Source organism: Tursiops truncatus, chromosome 3 (assembly GCF_011762595.2).
Source record: "Tursiops truncatus isolate mTurTru1 chromosome 3, mTurTru1.mat.Y, whole genome shotgun sequence".
Taxonomy (NCBI): domain Eukaryota; kingdom Metazoa; phylum Chordata; class Mammalia; order Artiodactyla; family Delphinidae; genus Tursiops; species Tursiops truncatus.
This window is the reverse complement of record NC_047036.1, coordinates 159,252,777-159,269,626: the sequence shown is the minus strand read 5'-3', so window position 1 is coordinate 159,269,626 and position 16,850 is coordinate 159,252,777. Positions and strand designations below refer to the sequence as shown.

The following is a 16,850-nucleotide window of genomic DNA, read 5'->3' as shown; positions in this document are numbered from 1 at the left end:
GTGACCCCCAGCCTTAGGATCGTCTATTGACCCAGTACTGCCCCCTGCTGGTCACTCTGGGGACTTTGGGCTGAGCCCCGCCTTGGAGGCCAGAGCCCCTTCTGCCATCCTGTCTGAACCAGTCCCATTTCTTTGCCCCCTTCAAGGCCTCATCCTCTTGATCAATCCAATCACTCTCTTTTATTATCAGCACTCTCCAGGCCAATCCAATCCCTTCACTTCCTCGAGTTAGTCACGCCCCAGAGTGACGCTGCTCAGGGCTGGGAATTTGCAAGGGATCAGCGCTGACCTTGTCTCATTGGCTTTCTAGGAACCAATGATTTTATCCCCATTTTATAGGTGATAAACGAAGATTGCCCTGATCGATTTCTCTTTGTTACCACCGGCCTGAAAGCCACAACTAAGGCCATCAGAAGGTCCAGCCTCAGAGCATTTGCACTTGCCATGCTCTCTGCTAGGAATGGCCTTCCTCCAATTCCACTGTGCTTAGCGAGACCTTGCCACTGTCCAGCTTCCTCTCTTCTAGGACGCCTTTCCCAACATCCCAATCGAGTCTCCATCCCCCTTAGTCATCTCCCTTCCTTTGTCCCAGCACTGACCTCAGAGACTGGGTTCTGTTGCTCCACATCCTCCTTCCAGGCTCTAGGCAGCACCTTCACCCACAGCCCCACCCCGACCATGGACGTGGCATGGACATGAATATGGATCCAGGCTGCGTTTGTTGAATGAATGAATGAATGGTTACATGAATATCTGTGTTGCAGAAACAGCCTATTCTGAGAGTTGGTCCATCCTCACTTCATATCCCAGCCTTGTCTCTCCAATCTCTCAGGAATCTCTCCAATATCTTCCTATCTATAAAAAGAGCACAGTATTGCACCCACCTCTGGTTTCAGAGGATTGAGAGAAATAACACGTCAGGCAGGCACCCAGCACATTGCCAAGCACACAGTAGGCCTTCAGGAACCACACGAATACTCTTCTCCTCTCCAATTATGAGGACCTTGGACTCGGGACTCATGTCCTGCTTCATCTACTTCAGTTCTCCCCCACGCCCCACCCTGCCCCAGTCCCCAGGGCAAGGCCATTGACAACAGAACTGTCAGGGGAAGAAGATGAGAGCATAGGACAGTCCCAAGGGCTCTGAATTCCATGTTCCCCACACATCCCATTGCTTGCTACATGGATAACAGGGACTGGAGTCAGAGATAGACAAACAGGTGAAGGGCGGACCCCTGGGTTTGATGTCTTGATTTTGGTCCTAGAAGCCGGGAGGCCCTTTACCCTCTGTCTACACCCTGGTCCCAAGTGGCTACACTCTATCTCATGTTGATATCTCTTCCATTTGTATCACCAGCCCAACCTCTCCCCTGAGCTTCAGACTCCAATATCCAACAGTACTGGGTCTTCTCATTGGGTGCCTTGTAAGTATCTCATATTCAGCAAGTCCAAAGCACCGGTCCCAGTTTCTCACCCTGAGATCTGCTTCTCCATCAGCATGGCAGATGATAGCTCCACCATCACCCACGTGCCCAGGTCCCAAACCCTGGACTCATTCTTGTCACTTCTTTTCCTTTACCCCACATGTCCAGTCCATTGGCTGGTTGTGTAGGCTCAGACTCCAGAATGAACCCGAAACTTCCCTGCACTCCCATGGGCCCCACTGTCTCCTGCCTGGATTCTGTCCTGGCCTTCTGCCACCTACAATCCCCTCCTGACCATCCCTTCTCCCCTGAGCAGCCTCAGAAAGATTTTTTAAATTATAAATCAGATCATGTCCCTCCTCTGCTCAAAGCCCTCCCATGGCCACCCATTGGCCTTCAAGGAAAACCCACAATCCTCCCTGTGGCCAGAAGATCCCATGTGGACTGTACTCCTGCCCACTACCTCCTCCCTTCCTCCCTCCCTCCAACCCTTCCTCTCTCCCTCTGACAAGTACTGATGCATTCATCTTTATGGACTTCCAACTGTGTGCTGAGACTGGTCTCAACACAGTACAGTCACCCCCCGCCAGTGCAGTTGGGGCATCAGAGAGGGGTCTGGGGTTAAGTTTAGGGTTCGAGTTAGGGGTTCATGGGTGAGGATGAGGCCTCAGTGGCCACAAGTTGCCCATGGAGCCTAGGGTCCTGCTGGGCCTATGTTCTGCCCCACAGGGCTGAGGTCCCCTGTCTCCTTCTCACTTAGTCTCCTTCTCTCAGTCTCTTTCTCTCTCTGCATCTCAGACCCCTCCCCCTATCCCCCAGGCTCCTCACAGCCTCCCCATCTCCTCCGTCTCTCACTCTGCTCCAGCCACACCAGCCTCCTCGACGTTCCTCCAACACACCAGGCATGTCCCGCCTCAGGGCCTTTGCATCTGCTCTGCCCTTTGTCTTGAATCCCCCTCCCCCAACTCTCCCCATGCCTGGCTCCTTCTCCTCCCTTGGGTCTTAGTTCCTGTGTTGCCTCTGCCGGGAGGCAGTTACCCTCTCCTCCACCATTTCTCTCTATCATAGGACCCTTCCTGTTTTCCTCATAATTTTCCTTGATTTCCTCTGTGCGTGCTTATTTGTTTGTTTCCAACTCTCGTGCTAGGGACCATGTCACTTGTTGCAACCTGTTGACAAGAGTAGTTCCCAGCATCCAGATGGTGCTGACAAATATTTGCTGAACAAATTGATTGACACCTGATTTATATCTGTCTCCTCCATGGAGCTTTGCTCAGTGCCATAAACCTTGCATGTACTCAGCAAGGATTGGGAATTTATTTGAAGACCAAGGAATGTTGCCCTGTGTTGGGACCCTAGAAGCAGTTCCGCTCACTCCCCAGTAAAGAGCTGAGCTCAGCAGATGCTGTGGAGGAGGAACTTTCTCATCCAAAGCCCAGATGTCTCCATAGCTTCTCTTGGCACCGGGGATTGGCAAGTTTTAATAAGAACAGGGCCCCTGGGGATGGCCAGGAGCTTGGATGGCTGGGAGGGATGTGTGTGTGCATTTGGTGGAGTGGGAGGGGGGTCTCTTTGCACGCACGTATGTGTGTGTCTGTTGTACTTTTCACCAGTCTGTGCACTATCTCCCATCACCTCTCTTTTTTTTTTTTTTTTTTTTTTTTTGGCGGTACGCGGGCCTCTCAATGTTGTGGCCTCTCCCGTTGCGGAGCACAGGCTCCGGACGCGCAGGCTCAGCGGCCATGGCTCACGGGCCCAGCCGCTCCGTGGCATGTGGGATCTTCCCGGACCGGGGCACGAACCTGTGTCCCCTGCATTGGCAGGTGGACTCTCAACCACTGCGCCACCAGGGAAGCCCCCATCACCTCTCTTTCAATAATTTTTATCTGTGGATTTTATAGGATGGTGGAGAGAAAGTGAGACATCAGAAGCTAAGAGAGAGGGAAACACAGACAGACAGACAGATGGACGGACAGTCTGAGTTTGCAAAAGACATGAATGTAGATGCACAGTGAGGAGAGCTAAGGAAAGAGGGAAGAACAGAGAAGAGAGGAGAAGAGAAAACAGCAGGGCATAATTAAGTGGAGGGATGAGATAGCTCAAATAAGTAACTTTGGATTGAGCTGAGTTGTTGGTGGGAGTGAAATGGGACACTGGGACTTAAAAATTAATTGGATATGAGTGATCAGTTTATCAGGGGCTTTGGCAGAAGGAAGGAGATGCGGTGTGGGTAAGAGAGAGAGAACAAGAGATAGCCTTATCCACCAGAGGGCAGACAGCAGAAGCAAGAAGAACTACAATCCCGCAGCCTGTGGAACAAAAACCACATTCACAGAAAGACAGAAAGGATGAAAGGCAGAGGGCTATGTACCAGATAAAGGAACAAGATAAAAGCCCAGAAAAACAACTAAATGAAGTGGAGATAGTCAACCTTCCAGAAAAAGAATTTAGAATAATGATAGTGAAGATGATCCAGGACCTCGGAAAAGGAATGGAGGCAAAGATCGAGAAGATGCAAGAAATGTTTAACCAAGACCTAGAAGAATTAAAGAACAAACAAACAGAGATGAACAATACAAGAACTGAAATGAAAAATACACTAGAAGGAAACAATAGCAGAATAACTGAGGCAGAAGAATGGATAAGTGACTGGAGAATGGTGGAATTCACTGCCATGGAACAGAATAAAGAAAAAAGAATGAAAAGAAATTAAGACAGCCTAAGAGACCTCTGGGACAACATAAAATGCAACAACATTCGCATTATAGGGGTCCCAGATGGAGAAGAGAGAGAGAAAGGACCCGAGAAAATATTTGGAGAGATTATAGTTGAAAACTTCCCTAACATGGGAAAGGAAATAGCCACCCAAGTCCAGGAAGTGCAGAGAATCCCAGACAGGATAAACCCAAGGGGAAACATGCCGAGACACATAGTAATCAAATTGACAAAAATTAAAGACAAAGAAAAATTTTTTAAAGCAACAAGGGAAAAACAACAAATAACATACAAGGGAACTCCCATAAGGTTAACAGGTGATTTCTCAGCAGAAACTCTACAAGCCAGAAAGGAGTGGCATGATATATTTAAAGTGATGAAAGAGAAGAAACTACAACCAAGATTACTCTACCTAGCAGGGTTTTTATTCAGATTCGATGGATAAATCAAAAGCTTTACAGACAAGCAAAAGCTAAGAGAATTCAGCACCACCAAACCAGCTCTACAACAAAAGCTAAAGGAACTTCTCTAAGTGGAAAACACAAGAGAAGAAAAGGACCTACAAAAACAAACCAATAACAATTAAGAAAATGATAATAGGAACATACATATCGATAATTACCTTAAACATGAATGGATTAAATGCTCCAACCAAAAGACACAAGCTCGCTGAATGGATACAAAAACAAGACCCATATATATGCTGTCTACAAGAGACCCACTTCAGACCTAGAGACACATACAGACTGAAAGTGAGGGGGTGGAAAAAGATATTCAATGCAAATGGAAATCAAAAGAAGGCTGGGGGCTTCCCTGGTGGCGCAGTGGTTGAGAGTCCGTCTGCCGATGCAGGGGACACGGGTTCGTGCCCCGGTCCGGGAAGATCCCACATGCCGTGGAGCTGCTAGGCCCGTGAGCCATGGCCGCCGAGCCTGCGTGTCTGGAGCCTGTGCTCCTCAAAGGGAGAGGCCACAACCGTGAGAGGCCTGCATACCGCAAAAAAAAAAAAAAAAAGAAAGCTGGATTAGCAATACTCATATCAGATAAAATAGACTTTAAAATAATGTTACAAGAGACAAGGAAGGACACTACGTAATGATCAAGGGATCAATCCAAGAAGAAGATGTAACAATTATAAATATATATGCATCCAACATAGGAGCACCACAATACATAAGGTAACTGCTAACAGCTATAAAAGAGGAAATTGACAGTAACACAATTATAGTGGGGGACTTTAACACCTCACTTACACCAATGGACAGATCATACAAACAGAAAATTAATAAGGAAACACAAGCTTTAAATGACACAATAGACCAGATAGATTTAATTGATATTTATAGGAAATTCCATCCAAAACCAGCAGATTACATTTTCTTCTCAAGTGCTCATGGAATATTCTCCAGGATAGATCACATCTTGGGTCACAAATCAAGCCTCAGTAAATTTAAGAAAATAAAAATCATATCAAGCATCTTTTTTGACTACAACGCTATGAGATTAGAAATCAATTACAGAGGAAAAAACGTAAAAAACACAAACACATTGAGGCTAAACAATAGATTACTAAATAACCAAGAGATCACTGAACAAATCAAAGAGGAAATCAAAAAATACCTAGAGACAAATGACAATGAAATCACGACGATCCTAAACCTTTGGGATGCAGCAAAAGTAGTTCTAAGAGGGAAGTTTATAGCAATACAAGCCTACCTCAAGGAGCAAGAAAAATCTCAAATAAACAACCTAACCTTACACCTAAAGGAGCCAGAGAAAGAAGAACAAACAAAACCCAAAGTTAGCAGAAGGAAAGAAATCATAAATATCAGAGCAGAAATAAATGAAATAGAAACAAAGAAAACAATAGCAAAGATCAATAAAACTAAAAGCTGGTTCTTTGAGAAGATAAACAAAATTGATAAACCATTAGCCGACTCATCAAGAAAAAGAGGGAGAGGACTCAAATCAATAAAGTTAGAAATGAAAAAGGAGAAGTTACAACAGACACTGCAGAAATACAAAGCATCCTAAGAGACTACTACAAGCAACTCTATGCCAATAAAATGGACAACCTGGAAGAAATAGACAAATTCTTAGAAAGGTAAAACCTTCCAAGACTGAACCAGGAAGAAATAGAAAATATGAACAGACAAATCACAACTAATGAAATTGAAACTGGGATTAAAAATCTTCCAACAAACAAAAGTCCAGGACCAGATGGCTTCACAGGTGAATTCTAGCAAACATTTAGAGAAGAGGTAACACCCATTCTTCTCAAACTCTTCCAAAATATTGCAGAGGAAGGAACACTTCCAAACTCATTCTATAAGGCCACCATCACCCTGATACCAAAACCAGACAAAGATACTACAAAAAAAGAAAATCACAGACTGATATCACTGATAAATATAGATGCAAAAATACTCAACAAAATACTTGCAAACAGAATCCAACAACACATTAAAAGGATCATACACCATGTTAAAGTGGGATTTATCCCAGGGATGCAAGGATTCTTCAATGTACACAAATCAATCAATGTGATACACCATATTAACAAATTGAAGAATAAAAACCATATGATCATCTCAATAGATGCAGAAAAAGCTTTTGACAAAATTCAACAACAATTTATGATAAAAAACTCTCCAGAAAGTGGACATAGAGGGAACCTACCTCAACATAATAAAGGCCATATACAACAAACCCACAGCAAACATAATTCTCAATGGTGAAAAACTGAAAGCATTTCCTCTAAGATCAGGAACAAGACAAGGATGTCCACTCTCACCACTATTATTCAACATAGTTTTGGAAGTCTTAGCCATGGCAATCAGAGAAGGAAAAGGAATACAAATTGGAAAAGAAGAAGTAAAACTGTCACTGTTTGCAGATGACATGATACTATATACAGAGAATCCTAAAGATGCCACCAGAAAACTACTAGAGCTAATCAATGAATTTGGTAAAGTTGCAGGATACAAAATTAATGAACAGAAATCTCTTGCATTCCTATACACTAATGAAAAAATGAAAAAATCTGAAAGAGAAATTAAGAGAAATTAAGAAATTAAGAGAATTAAGAGAAATTAAGGAAACACTCCCATTTACTATTGCAACAAAAAGAATAAAACACCTAGGCATAAACTTACCTAGGGAGACAAAAGACCTATATGCAGAAAACTACAAGACACTGATGAAAGAAATTAATGATGATACAAACAGATGGAGAGATATACCATGTTCTTGGATTGGAAGAATCAACATTATGAAAATGACTATAGGGCTTCCCTGGTGGCACAGTGGTTGAGAGTCCACCTGCTGATGCAGGGGACACGGGTTCATGCCCCGGTCTGGGAAGATCCCACATGCCACGAAACAACTAAGCCCGTGTGCCACAACTACTGAGCCCACATGGCACAACTACTGAAGCCCGTGCACCTAGAGCCCACGCTCCGCAACAAGAGAAGCCACCACAATGAGAAGCCCGTGCGCTGCAACGAAGAGAAGCCCCCTCTCGCTGCAACTAGAGAAAGCCCGCGTGCGGCAACGAAGACCCAAGGCAGCCAAAAATAAATAAATAAAATAAATTTATATTTTAAAAAAGTCCACCAACTGGAAAATAGATAATCAAATATGTACTAATTCAAAGGAACACTATACAGCAGTGAAAAATGCATGCATTACAGCTAACCACAAGAAACTCAGATGAATAGCAGTAAAACCATGTTGTGCAAAAAAACCAAGTTATAACAATGTGAATGTTTTATTTTAGTTATGGACAGCTCAAGAACACACAAAACTAAACCCTGTACTGTTTGCTGATAAATATGTGGTAAAACTCTAAGGAAAAGTAGGGGAATGAAAAACAAAATTAGACGTAACTCTTCCTTCAGAGGGAAGGGACAATCGATTGGGGAGGGACAGTGGCCTATGGGGTCTACCATTATGATGGTATTGTTCTTTATTCAAGCCTGTCATTGCTGCTTCTTACTCCTTACCTATGGTTAATCAATATGTAATAAAAATTTTAAAAGCAATGAGAATCTCAACAATGGTTGACATTATACATTACTATTCCAAGTGCTTTCAGGTGTTAACTGATATAATAACTCCTGCAACTCTGGGAGATAGGTCCTGTTATCTCTGTTTTACAGGTAGGGAAACTGAGGCAGAGTGGTCACATGACTTGCCCAAGGTCATGCCAGTGATTAGAGGCAGAGTTGGGTTTTGAACACATGCCTCCCTTGTGACTAACTCCATATACATCTTGTGTTTATGAAGCTCCGTCATGTGTGCTGGAGGCTGGGGACTCTGTGGGCCTCAGCCTTCGGGACTGTTCTAGGTACTGGAGATAAACAATGAACAGGTTTGTGTATTAGGTGTGTTAGGGCACCGGCTCACACGGAACTGCCTGGTTAGATGTGTGGGGAGGGGTGGTGAGCAGAGCTGTGTTGGGGTCAGGGTCCAACCAGAGGAAGAGTTGGGGTCTGGGAGAGTCCAGAAATGTGGAGTAAGGGCTCAGTTTGGGGGAATTAGGTAAGGCTTTCTGGAGAAGAGTATATTCAAACTGGGCATTGATGGATGAATAGGAGTTTGCCAGTTACACAAAGGAGTGAAGGGTGGAATCCAGTCCGAGTGTGTGCCAAGATCCACAGGCTGAGAGAAACAGGGACAGAGAGAGACCTAAACAGACGTGGCAGAAACACAGAGAGATTGAACGGAGAGAGGCTCCGAGGGAGACACATGACCGAGAGAGACAGGGAGACAAAGAGTCAGGGGAATAGAGAGACCCAGTGAGAGAGACAGAGAAACAGAGGCAAAGAGAACGAGACATAGCGACAGAGGAATAGAGATACTCAGGGAGAGCTGAGAGACAGCAAACGACTCAAGATTGAGAGCTAAAGGAGAGACGAAAACACGCAGAACCAGAAGGGAACCTGCGTGATGGCTGCCCTCAGCTCCCACCCGGCTCCTGCCCTTTAAACCCCACCCTCACCCCAGAGCTTGCAGCACCCGCGCCCCATCAGGCTCCGCCCACCAGCCCCGCATCAGCACCACGTCAGGAGCTGTCCGCGCCCCCGGTGCTGAACCAAGATGGCAGGCGGCGGAGGCCGGGCCCCGGCGTGAGCTGAGCGCGGGCTGCAGCCCCCGCCATGCCCCAACCCAGCGGCAGCTAAGGCCGACCTGACAGAGCCGGCCCGCCGGCGACTCTGGAGACATGTCTCTACTATGCGTTGGAGGTAAGAGGCGAGGCTGCAGGGCGGGGAACCGATGTGGACCAGGACTGGGCTCGGGGTCCGTGTGGGTGCGGCTGGGCTCCTGATGGGGTGACCCGAGTACACGCGGCTGGGTTTTGAGGGGGTAGCCCTTGTAGACGCGTCAGGGCGCCTGAGAGGGTGATCAGTGTAGATGCAGCTGGGCTCTAAGGGGGTCCTGGTTGCCGCTACTGGGGTCGTGTGGACACGGCTGAACGCGGAGGCCCGTGTGGACGCGGGCAGGGGTCTGAGGCTCCATTTGGAAACGGTCTAGATTGGGTCGTCTGTGTAGAACAGGTTATTAGCGGGTTCGTGTGGAAGGAGCCGGGCTGGGTAGTTCAAATGAATCCTGCAGGGTGCTTGGAAGGAGTCTTGGGCTGTGAGCTGGGCTGCAGGCAGGGCTCGGAATTCGGAGAGGAGTGGAGGGGGAGCGGTCTCCAAGCCCTGAGCGTGTAAGATCTGGGTAGAGGGGCTTGGTCATTAGGACTACGGTGAGCTCTAGGTATCCCTCACCCTGGGAGCGGAGAGGACTGGGGTGGGGGAGACCCCTTCCAGCATTATGAGAGGGCTGTGATTGGGGGGTCTGGGGGCACTTTTCCGGTTAACTCTTTGCCTTCTCTAGTGGAGGCTGGGGCAGTCGCCCGAGGGCCTCCCCCTCCCCGCCCTCTCTGGCCCCTCCGCATGCAAATCCGGCCTTCTCCGCAGGGAGCCGACCCTTTGGAAGTGCAGTACCACCCTGCACCCCTCACGACCCATCCTCACCTCACCCACTTTGCGCTGGAGGGAGGAAAAGAGAGGTGGGGTGGAGCTATTTTGGGGCCAGAACGCCATCTGCATCGAGGCCCACGCCCAGGCCCACCTTCTGCGTTGGGGTGGGTGGAGGGAAAGAGACTCGGGAGGGGCATGACTGCCCCCCCCTTCACCCCTGAGGCAGGGTTGGGGGAGAAGCCAGCCCACTTGGACCAAGGCGACTGGGGCAATTCTGAGTTCTTAGCAGGAAACCTTGGCGGTAGGGGTGGTGGTGAAACAGGGCTCAAGGTTTATAGAGGTCTCAACCTTGGGTTTTAAGGGTTGGGGTCCACCCCTTTCGCCTCTATTCCTTTCAAGAAGGCCTGGGGTGGGAGAAGGGGTGTATCCGCTAAGCCTGAGAAGGCAGGCTTAGGGAGACCTCAGGCAGCCGGGAGTGTGCTGTTTGTGTGTGTGTGTGTGTGTGTGAAAGAGAGAGAAAAATTGGGAGAGAGAGAGAGAGAGAGATATGAACCCCAGCCTCCTCCTGGACCCGGGTGGGCAGGCCCAGGAGCCGGGAACCTCCCCCACTGCCCCTCCCCCTCCCCCCTCCTCCTGTGCCTCTCCATTCACAAACCCAGCCCCGCCCGCCCGCTCCCCGCCGCGGTGGCTTCCCGTGTGCTGCTCGCGCGGGGCTGGGCCGGCGTGGACGCGGGTGTTCTTAAAGGGACAGGGGCCTCCTTTCCTTGAGCTCGTTCCCAACGGTCGGGGCTGATGGTGGGAGAATGGCCAGTAAGATCAAAAGTCAACTCATTCAACCCCTAGCCTAGGGAATTAGGGGAGTCAGGAGGTGGAGTGGACCCCCATGAAGCCCTCACAGACTAGGCCCAAGGGTAGGGGGAAGTGAACGTCCAACCCCCCTCCTGGCCCCTCCCCATTCTCTGAGCTGCCTAACACTTGGGAGGGGATAGCACTGGAGGAGGGGGCATGTGGGCTGCTGGCTGACTCCTCCAAGTTTGCTCTCCTCTGCTCCTCACCCCCGTCTTCGGAGCTGGGCTTTTCTAGAATCTCACCCTTAACTCTGATGCACACTGGAGTCTTGGCTGCAGGGGTGGTGTGAAGCGGAGGCAGTAAGTGGGGTGAGGCTTCCTAAATCGGAGGCCTAGGGGAAGAAGAGTGTGGGATGATTTTGTGGAACTTCTAGAGAAGGAGTCACCAGCTGAGTAGAGGGGTGTCGCTGGGAAGAGCAAGACTTGGGATGAGGTGGGAGGTAGAGCCCTGAGGTGTAAAGGGAGCAGTGGATGCTGGGAGAGGCTGGGTGCAGGGAGATTGGGAGAAGTGGGGAGAGGGAAATGCTGAGAAGTGTGGGGGAGATGCCCAGAGTGGGAGGCCTTGAGGGCTGAGGGGGAAAGAAGAGGGAGCAAGGCAACTAGGCTGAGAGGGCTTTTCTTGGATCTGAGTTTATCCTTAGAGTTGAGGAAATACCTGCTCCCGAGCCAGGGACGCACCCATGATTGCCCACATCTGCATACACTTGGACTGGAACGTTCAGAGTGTATGGTGTGGACAGAAAGGCTCAGAATTCACCAAGTCTCTATGAAGACCACTTGCCTCTGACTGCACATTCACGGACACATGTACAGGTTCACATGCCCATGTGAACACACACACATACATATATACTGGACACAGTCACCCTGCGCCATAGACATTGTCCCCACATTACAGGCATGTGTGTCTGCACACAAGCACACACACGGATATGCGTGATTAATGTTCACAATAGCCATGTTGCCTAAAGATCTACCCATGCCTTACCCCTCAGGCATGTATATATATATACCTGTTAGGGCCCTGAATCCCAAGAAACACATGTATACACACGATCAAATGCCAAGGCCATATATGTACACACACGATAACACTTGCCTGGACACTCAAAGCAGTCACTTTGAATAGGTGAGTAATGTTGCACACATGAGTGTGTACATGCATGCAAGTATACAGAAATACACAGGCTATACAACTGCATATCACACACCCCAACTTGTGTCTCTACCTAACATATCACTCAAAAACCTGCACGTACCTAAACTCACACAAACCAGCATGTCCCACATACAGTCACACCCCACTCCCCAGCACATACGTGCAGACCCTCACCTGCACTCAGATGGTGCACATGAGTACATGTCCCTCTACACATGCACACATACACCCATATACACTCACTTGCCTGCACTGGTAACACGAGCAAATACACATTCAAGAACACACAAATGTAAGTTCTTGTGTGCATGTCCTGCACTAACACATGGGAGACCACCCTGTACAGACCTTGCCTCTGCCCCCTCTCATCTCTTTCTCTATGTGGAGCCCCATTGCCCCCCCCACCTTAATCCACTTGCTAAGTCTTGGCAGAGTTCTGAGGCTGCTAACAGCAAGTGCCACCTTGTTCCTTTGTGAATTCATTCATATATTTACTCAGCAAGCATTGAGCACCCACTATATGTCAGGCACTGTTCCTGGCTCTGGGGACCAAGCCTTACTCCTGGCATCATGCTGGTGGGGTCAGAGTGGGGGAGATGGGGAAAGGCTGCGGGAGATGGAGAGGAGCGTTTCTATGGCTCTTTTCCTCTGGGAAGCCTACCCTGTTCCCATCATCACCATTTGCCTGAGTCTCAGAAGATGAAGGGGAACTGAGCAGAAGGGAGACCATGCTCTAGGTGGAGGGCACAGCAAGCCCAAAAGTGTGGTGGCAGGGATTTGGTTCTAGACTTTCCTACGTGCATCATGACATTTTGCCAGGCCACTCAATGTTTAAAATGTTCCATAAATATTTGATGACTGAATATTGCATATAAATTAGCAAATGCGTTTGAGAGTGAGTTTACTGCACAACTAATAATAATATCTACAACAAGCCCCATCTATCCAGCATTCTATAGGCACACTGTTGAGGACTATTATGCCCATTGCCCTCTTTAATCCTCAGAGCAACTCGTTTTAGAGATGAGGAAAACCGAGGCTCTGGGAGGTTCAACAACTCGCCTGGTGCCACAGAGCCAGAGGTGTAGCTGCCTGACTCCACAGCCTACTGGGAGTGAAAAGTGAAAGTCGAACCTCCCCTCAGCCCCCAGAACCTGGAGACCCTACCACGGGGTGAGAATCTGTCCTGAGATCCCCTTTTTTCTTCATCCACTCAGCAAACAGACATATCACGATCTCCCATTCATCATGGCTTTTCCCCTGCCCCTCTCCCAGGAAGACTTCACAAATCCCTCTGTCTCTTACTGTTTCTGATACCACACAGCCAGGGGGGTCTGCATCTGATCTTTGCTCTCAGCAACCTCATAGGATGCCTCCGGTGTTGGCTCTGATTCACCTTCAGGGCTGCAATCTTAGCCTCCATATCTTGCACCTCACTTGCCTCCCACACACAATGAGCTTCCTCTGTGAGGTGTGAACCAGGACATCCTGAGTCCAGGAGGTCTGGGTTTGAATCCCTAAATCCACCACGTCCGGAAAAGTCCCATATCTTCTTCCTTTCTCAGTCTGTCCATCTGTAAAATGGGCACACTAATAGTGCCCACTGCCTAGGTTTTCTGGAACTCTCCAGTCATATGAGGCACGCAGAGAACTTGGCATGATGCCTGGCTTGTGGAAAGGGTCAATAAGTGTGAGCCAAAGACAGGAGAAATCTGTGATGGTGTTTTTATTAGTGGGGACTAAAAGCTTTCTGGAAAGAGGTTCGTGAGTGTAGGACATTTCCTGAGAGCTCACTGCGTTCTCAGGCCTGAGGAGGGCTCAGTAATACATAGGGCGCAAAAGAGGTGCCAACTCTTTGGAGGTACGTGGGCAGGGATGAAAAGTTCAGCACCGTGGACAGTTCAGGGAGGAGACGCTGAGTTCAGCACAGTGGACAGCGCCCACTCCGCGGGACCCCATCTTCGCGTAGGGCTGCTGGAGGGGGCAATGACGTCATTCCTTCAGTGAACACTATTTAATGGGCAACTACTATGTGCCAGGCCTAGTTCTAAGTGGTACCTGGTAAACAACACAGACAGAATATCTGTCAAGTTTCTTGGTGTGTTTTTTACATCTAAGGCTTCAGTCTGGCCCTGGCTTATTTCTGTCCATGGAGGATGAGAGTCCTCATTTATTCTCTCCCAGATGCAAAGCCAGAGAGACCAATATCCTTACCCCAAAGCCCTTGTCTGCTATCGACATCACATATTAAATACCAAACATCCTAGAATCTATTTCTGAATTCTCTATTCTTTCCTTCCACCACTTGTAGTGTCTTCTGACACCTGATAAGCATGTCCTGTGGGTGGGCTTTCAGCCGCTTCCCCTGATGGCTGGAGTTCTCTATTCCCCCACTCCCACTCCCAGGACTGGCAGGTTATGGACCAGATGCCCCAAGGACTGGAGTCTACCTCAATTAGTATCCAGGGTCGTCCAGGCCAGGAGCACACTTCGAACTCAACCAAATAATAAAAATAGTAATGATACTAGTAACGGTAATGATAATCATAGTAGTAATAACAGTATAATAATGCTGATGTTAATAATAATGAAGAAGAAAGGGGAGAGGGAGGAAGAGGAAGGAAGAAGAAGGGAAGAGAAAGGGGAGAAGAAAGTGAGACCAACTAGGCTTGCCTTGCCCCATTTCCCAGATGCAGAAACTGAAGCCCAGAGCCTGGCAGCGCCAATGAGCCCCTGCTCTCACTTCCACCGATTCTGCCCTGGGCCACAACTGCCTGTGCGACCACATTAATCAGCCAGCGCTGATGGGGGCGGGGGGTGGGCGGGGACCGGGGAGGCCGCGCAGTCTGCTGACCTGGCGTGACGCGGTATCTCCTGCCCGCCCGTCAGTGGGCACCTCCCCCACTCAGCACTCCCCGCGGTCGCGTCGCTCACGCCCTCCGCGCCCACGTTATAAATAGCTTCGTGCTTGTGACCAGGAGCTCGTGAAGGAGGGGCGGCGCTTCCGCCCTGGTGACCCCGATACCGCAGGCAAGAGGAAGGCAGCGGGGCGGAGATGTGATGACGATGACGGCGGTGAAGGCGACAATGACTCGGGTTCCTCTTGCTGACGGGGAAGAGAGAGGCAGAGAGAGACTCGGCTCTTTCTCTGAGCCCCATCCGCCCCCCACCCCGAGCCCCTACCTCCAAGCCCTCTTATCCCCTGAGCCCCTTCCCTGAGGCCACCCACCCTTCCTGAGTCCCCTCCCCCGTCATGAGCCTCCTCCAAGCTCTCCGAGGCCCCTTCCCTTAGTCCCCTACCACCCTCCTCCTTATCGCACACCCTATTCCCCGCCATGAGCTTCCTACTCTGAGGCTCCTTCCCTGACTCCCCATTCTTCTCTGAGCCCCGTCACCCACCCTGAGTCTGCCCCTCCCCGCTCTGAGTCCCCAGTGATGAACATATATTGATGTCCTCACCCTGAACTCTCTGAAGGGGCCCGGGGGCTCACTCTTAGAGCTAGAGCTCTCCGGCAATCTCCCACTGCTTGTGGGCCCCAACTGAGCCCATTACCAGAGAGACTTAGGGAGGAGGAAAGGGGGAGAGATAAGGGACTGGGAACAGGAAAGACAGAGGCAGAGGGAGGAAGGGAAGAAGAGAGACAGAAAGACGTGACAAGGGGATGACAGGGGTGGAGAGAAACAGAATCAGAAGGAAGGAGACAGCGAGAGACCTCCTCCCTAGAGGAGAGGATGGACGACAGACCTTGGACAACTGGCTTCCCCTCTGAGCTCTGCCCCTGGTCTGTAAAAAAGGGACACAGAAAGGGAGTTGCAGAGTGGGGCCCAGGTTCGGTCATACCCCAGTGAGTCCCTCAGATCTCCCAGGGCCTGGCACCTACCTCCCCTCTGGTTCCCACCCCCAGCTTTTCTCTCCCAATCCTGCCTCTCCTCTCTGCAACATCTTCCCTGCCTGCCCTCCCTAGTGAAAATCTGTGTGTCTCTCTGTGTCTCTGACTATCATGTCTTATCTCCCCTCACTTCTTCCTCCCTCCTTTTCCTTTCTCTCCTCATGTTGGTCCCTCCATGTATGTGCCTTTCTGAGCCTCTGTGTCTCTCCCATCATTCTCCCTCCCCGCCCTCCCCCTGCACCCTCCTCCCCCTTCACAGAGTCATCAGGTTTGCAAGCTGGAGGTCCCCCAGGAGGGAGGCCTGGAGCTACTGCTGGACACAGTCCTAAGTGCCCATGAGCCTCACTCAGTCCCAGAGATGAGGGGCTGGGTGGCTGAGCTCTCTGTGGCCTGGGTGGGGATGAGACTATGAGAGGGGGCATGTGGGACAGGGGTAGGGACCCTCTCCCGCAAGAGAGGGACTTTTGCATGTGCAGTCATGTGCCTTGAGTGGGAAGGTGGGGAAGACAGGACTCGATGACTGATTTTGGATGTGGGGGAAAGAGAGAGAGACAGAGATGGAAGCCCAGAGAGGGGGGTTCACTTGCCCAGGGTCACACAGCACCATAATCTGAACCCAGCTCCACCCGACTCCATGCTGAACAAGGGCTCACCTTTCCCGATGACCAGTCAAGGGCTCTATCTGCATTCTACCTCCCAAACCCAAACCCAGGTATGGCGGGCATAATGCCCAACCCATATGCATTTAAAATCTGGGTCTTGGGGTGGTGGTGGTGTTGGCATAGGAAGGCACTCACTCCCTCTACTGCTCTGCAACTCTGGGGAGCTCACTCAGTGCTTCTGGG

General features: G+C 49.6%; 1 protein-coding gene across 4 annotated transcripts in view; it reads left to right on the top strand.

Moving 5' to 3' along the window:
* Positions 1 to 9,363: 9,363 nt before the first annotated feature.
* Positions 9,364 to 16,850, top strand: part of UNC13A (unc-13 homolog A) — a 64,041-nt gene continuing 56,554 nt past the window's right edge. For all 4 annotated transcript variants that reach the window (XM_073801936.1, XM_073801937.1, XM_073801935.1 and 1 more), the window contains exon 1: positions 9,364 to 9,385. In XM_073801936.1, coding sequence (XP_073658037.1) covers positions 9,364 to 9,385 — 22 coding nt within the window. The remainder of the gene's footprint in view (positions 9,386 to 16,850) is intronic.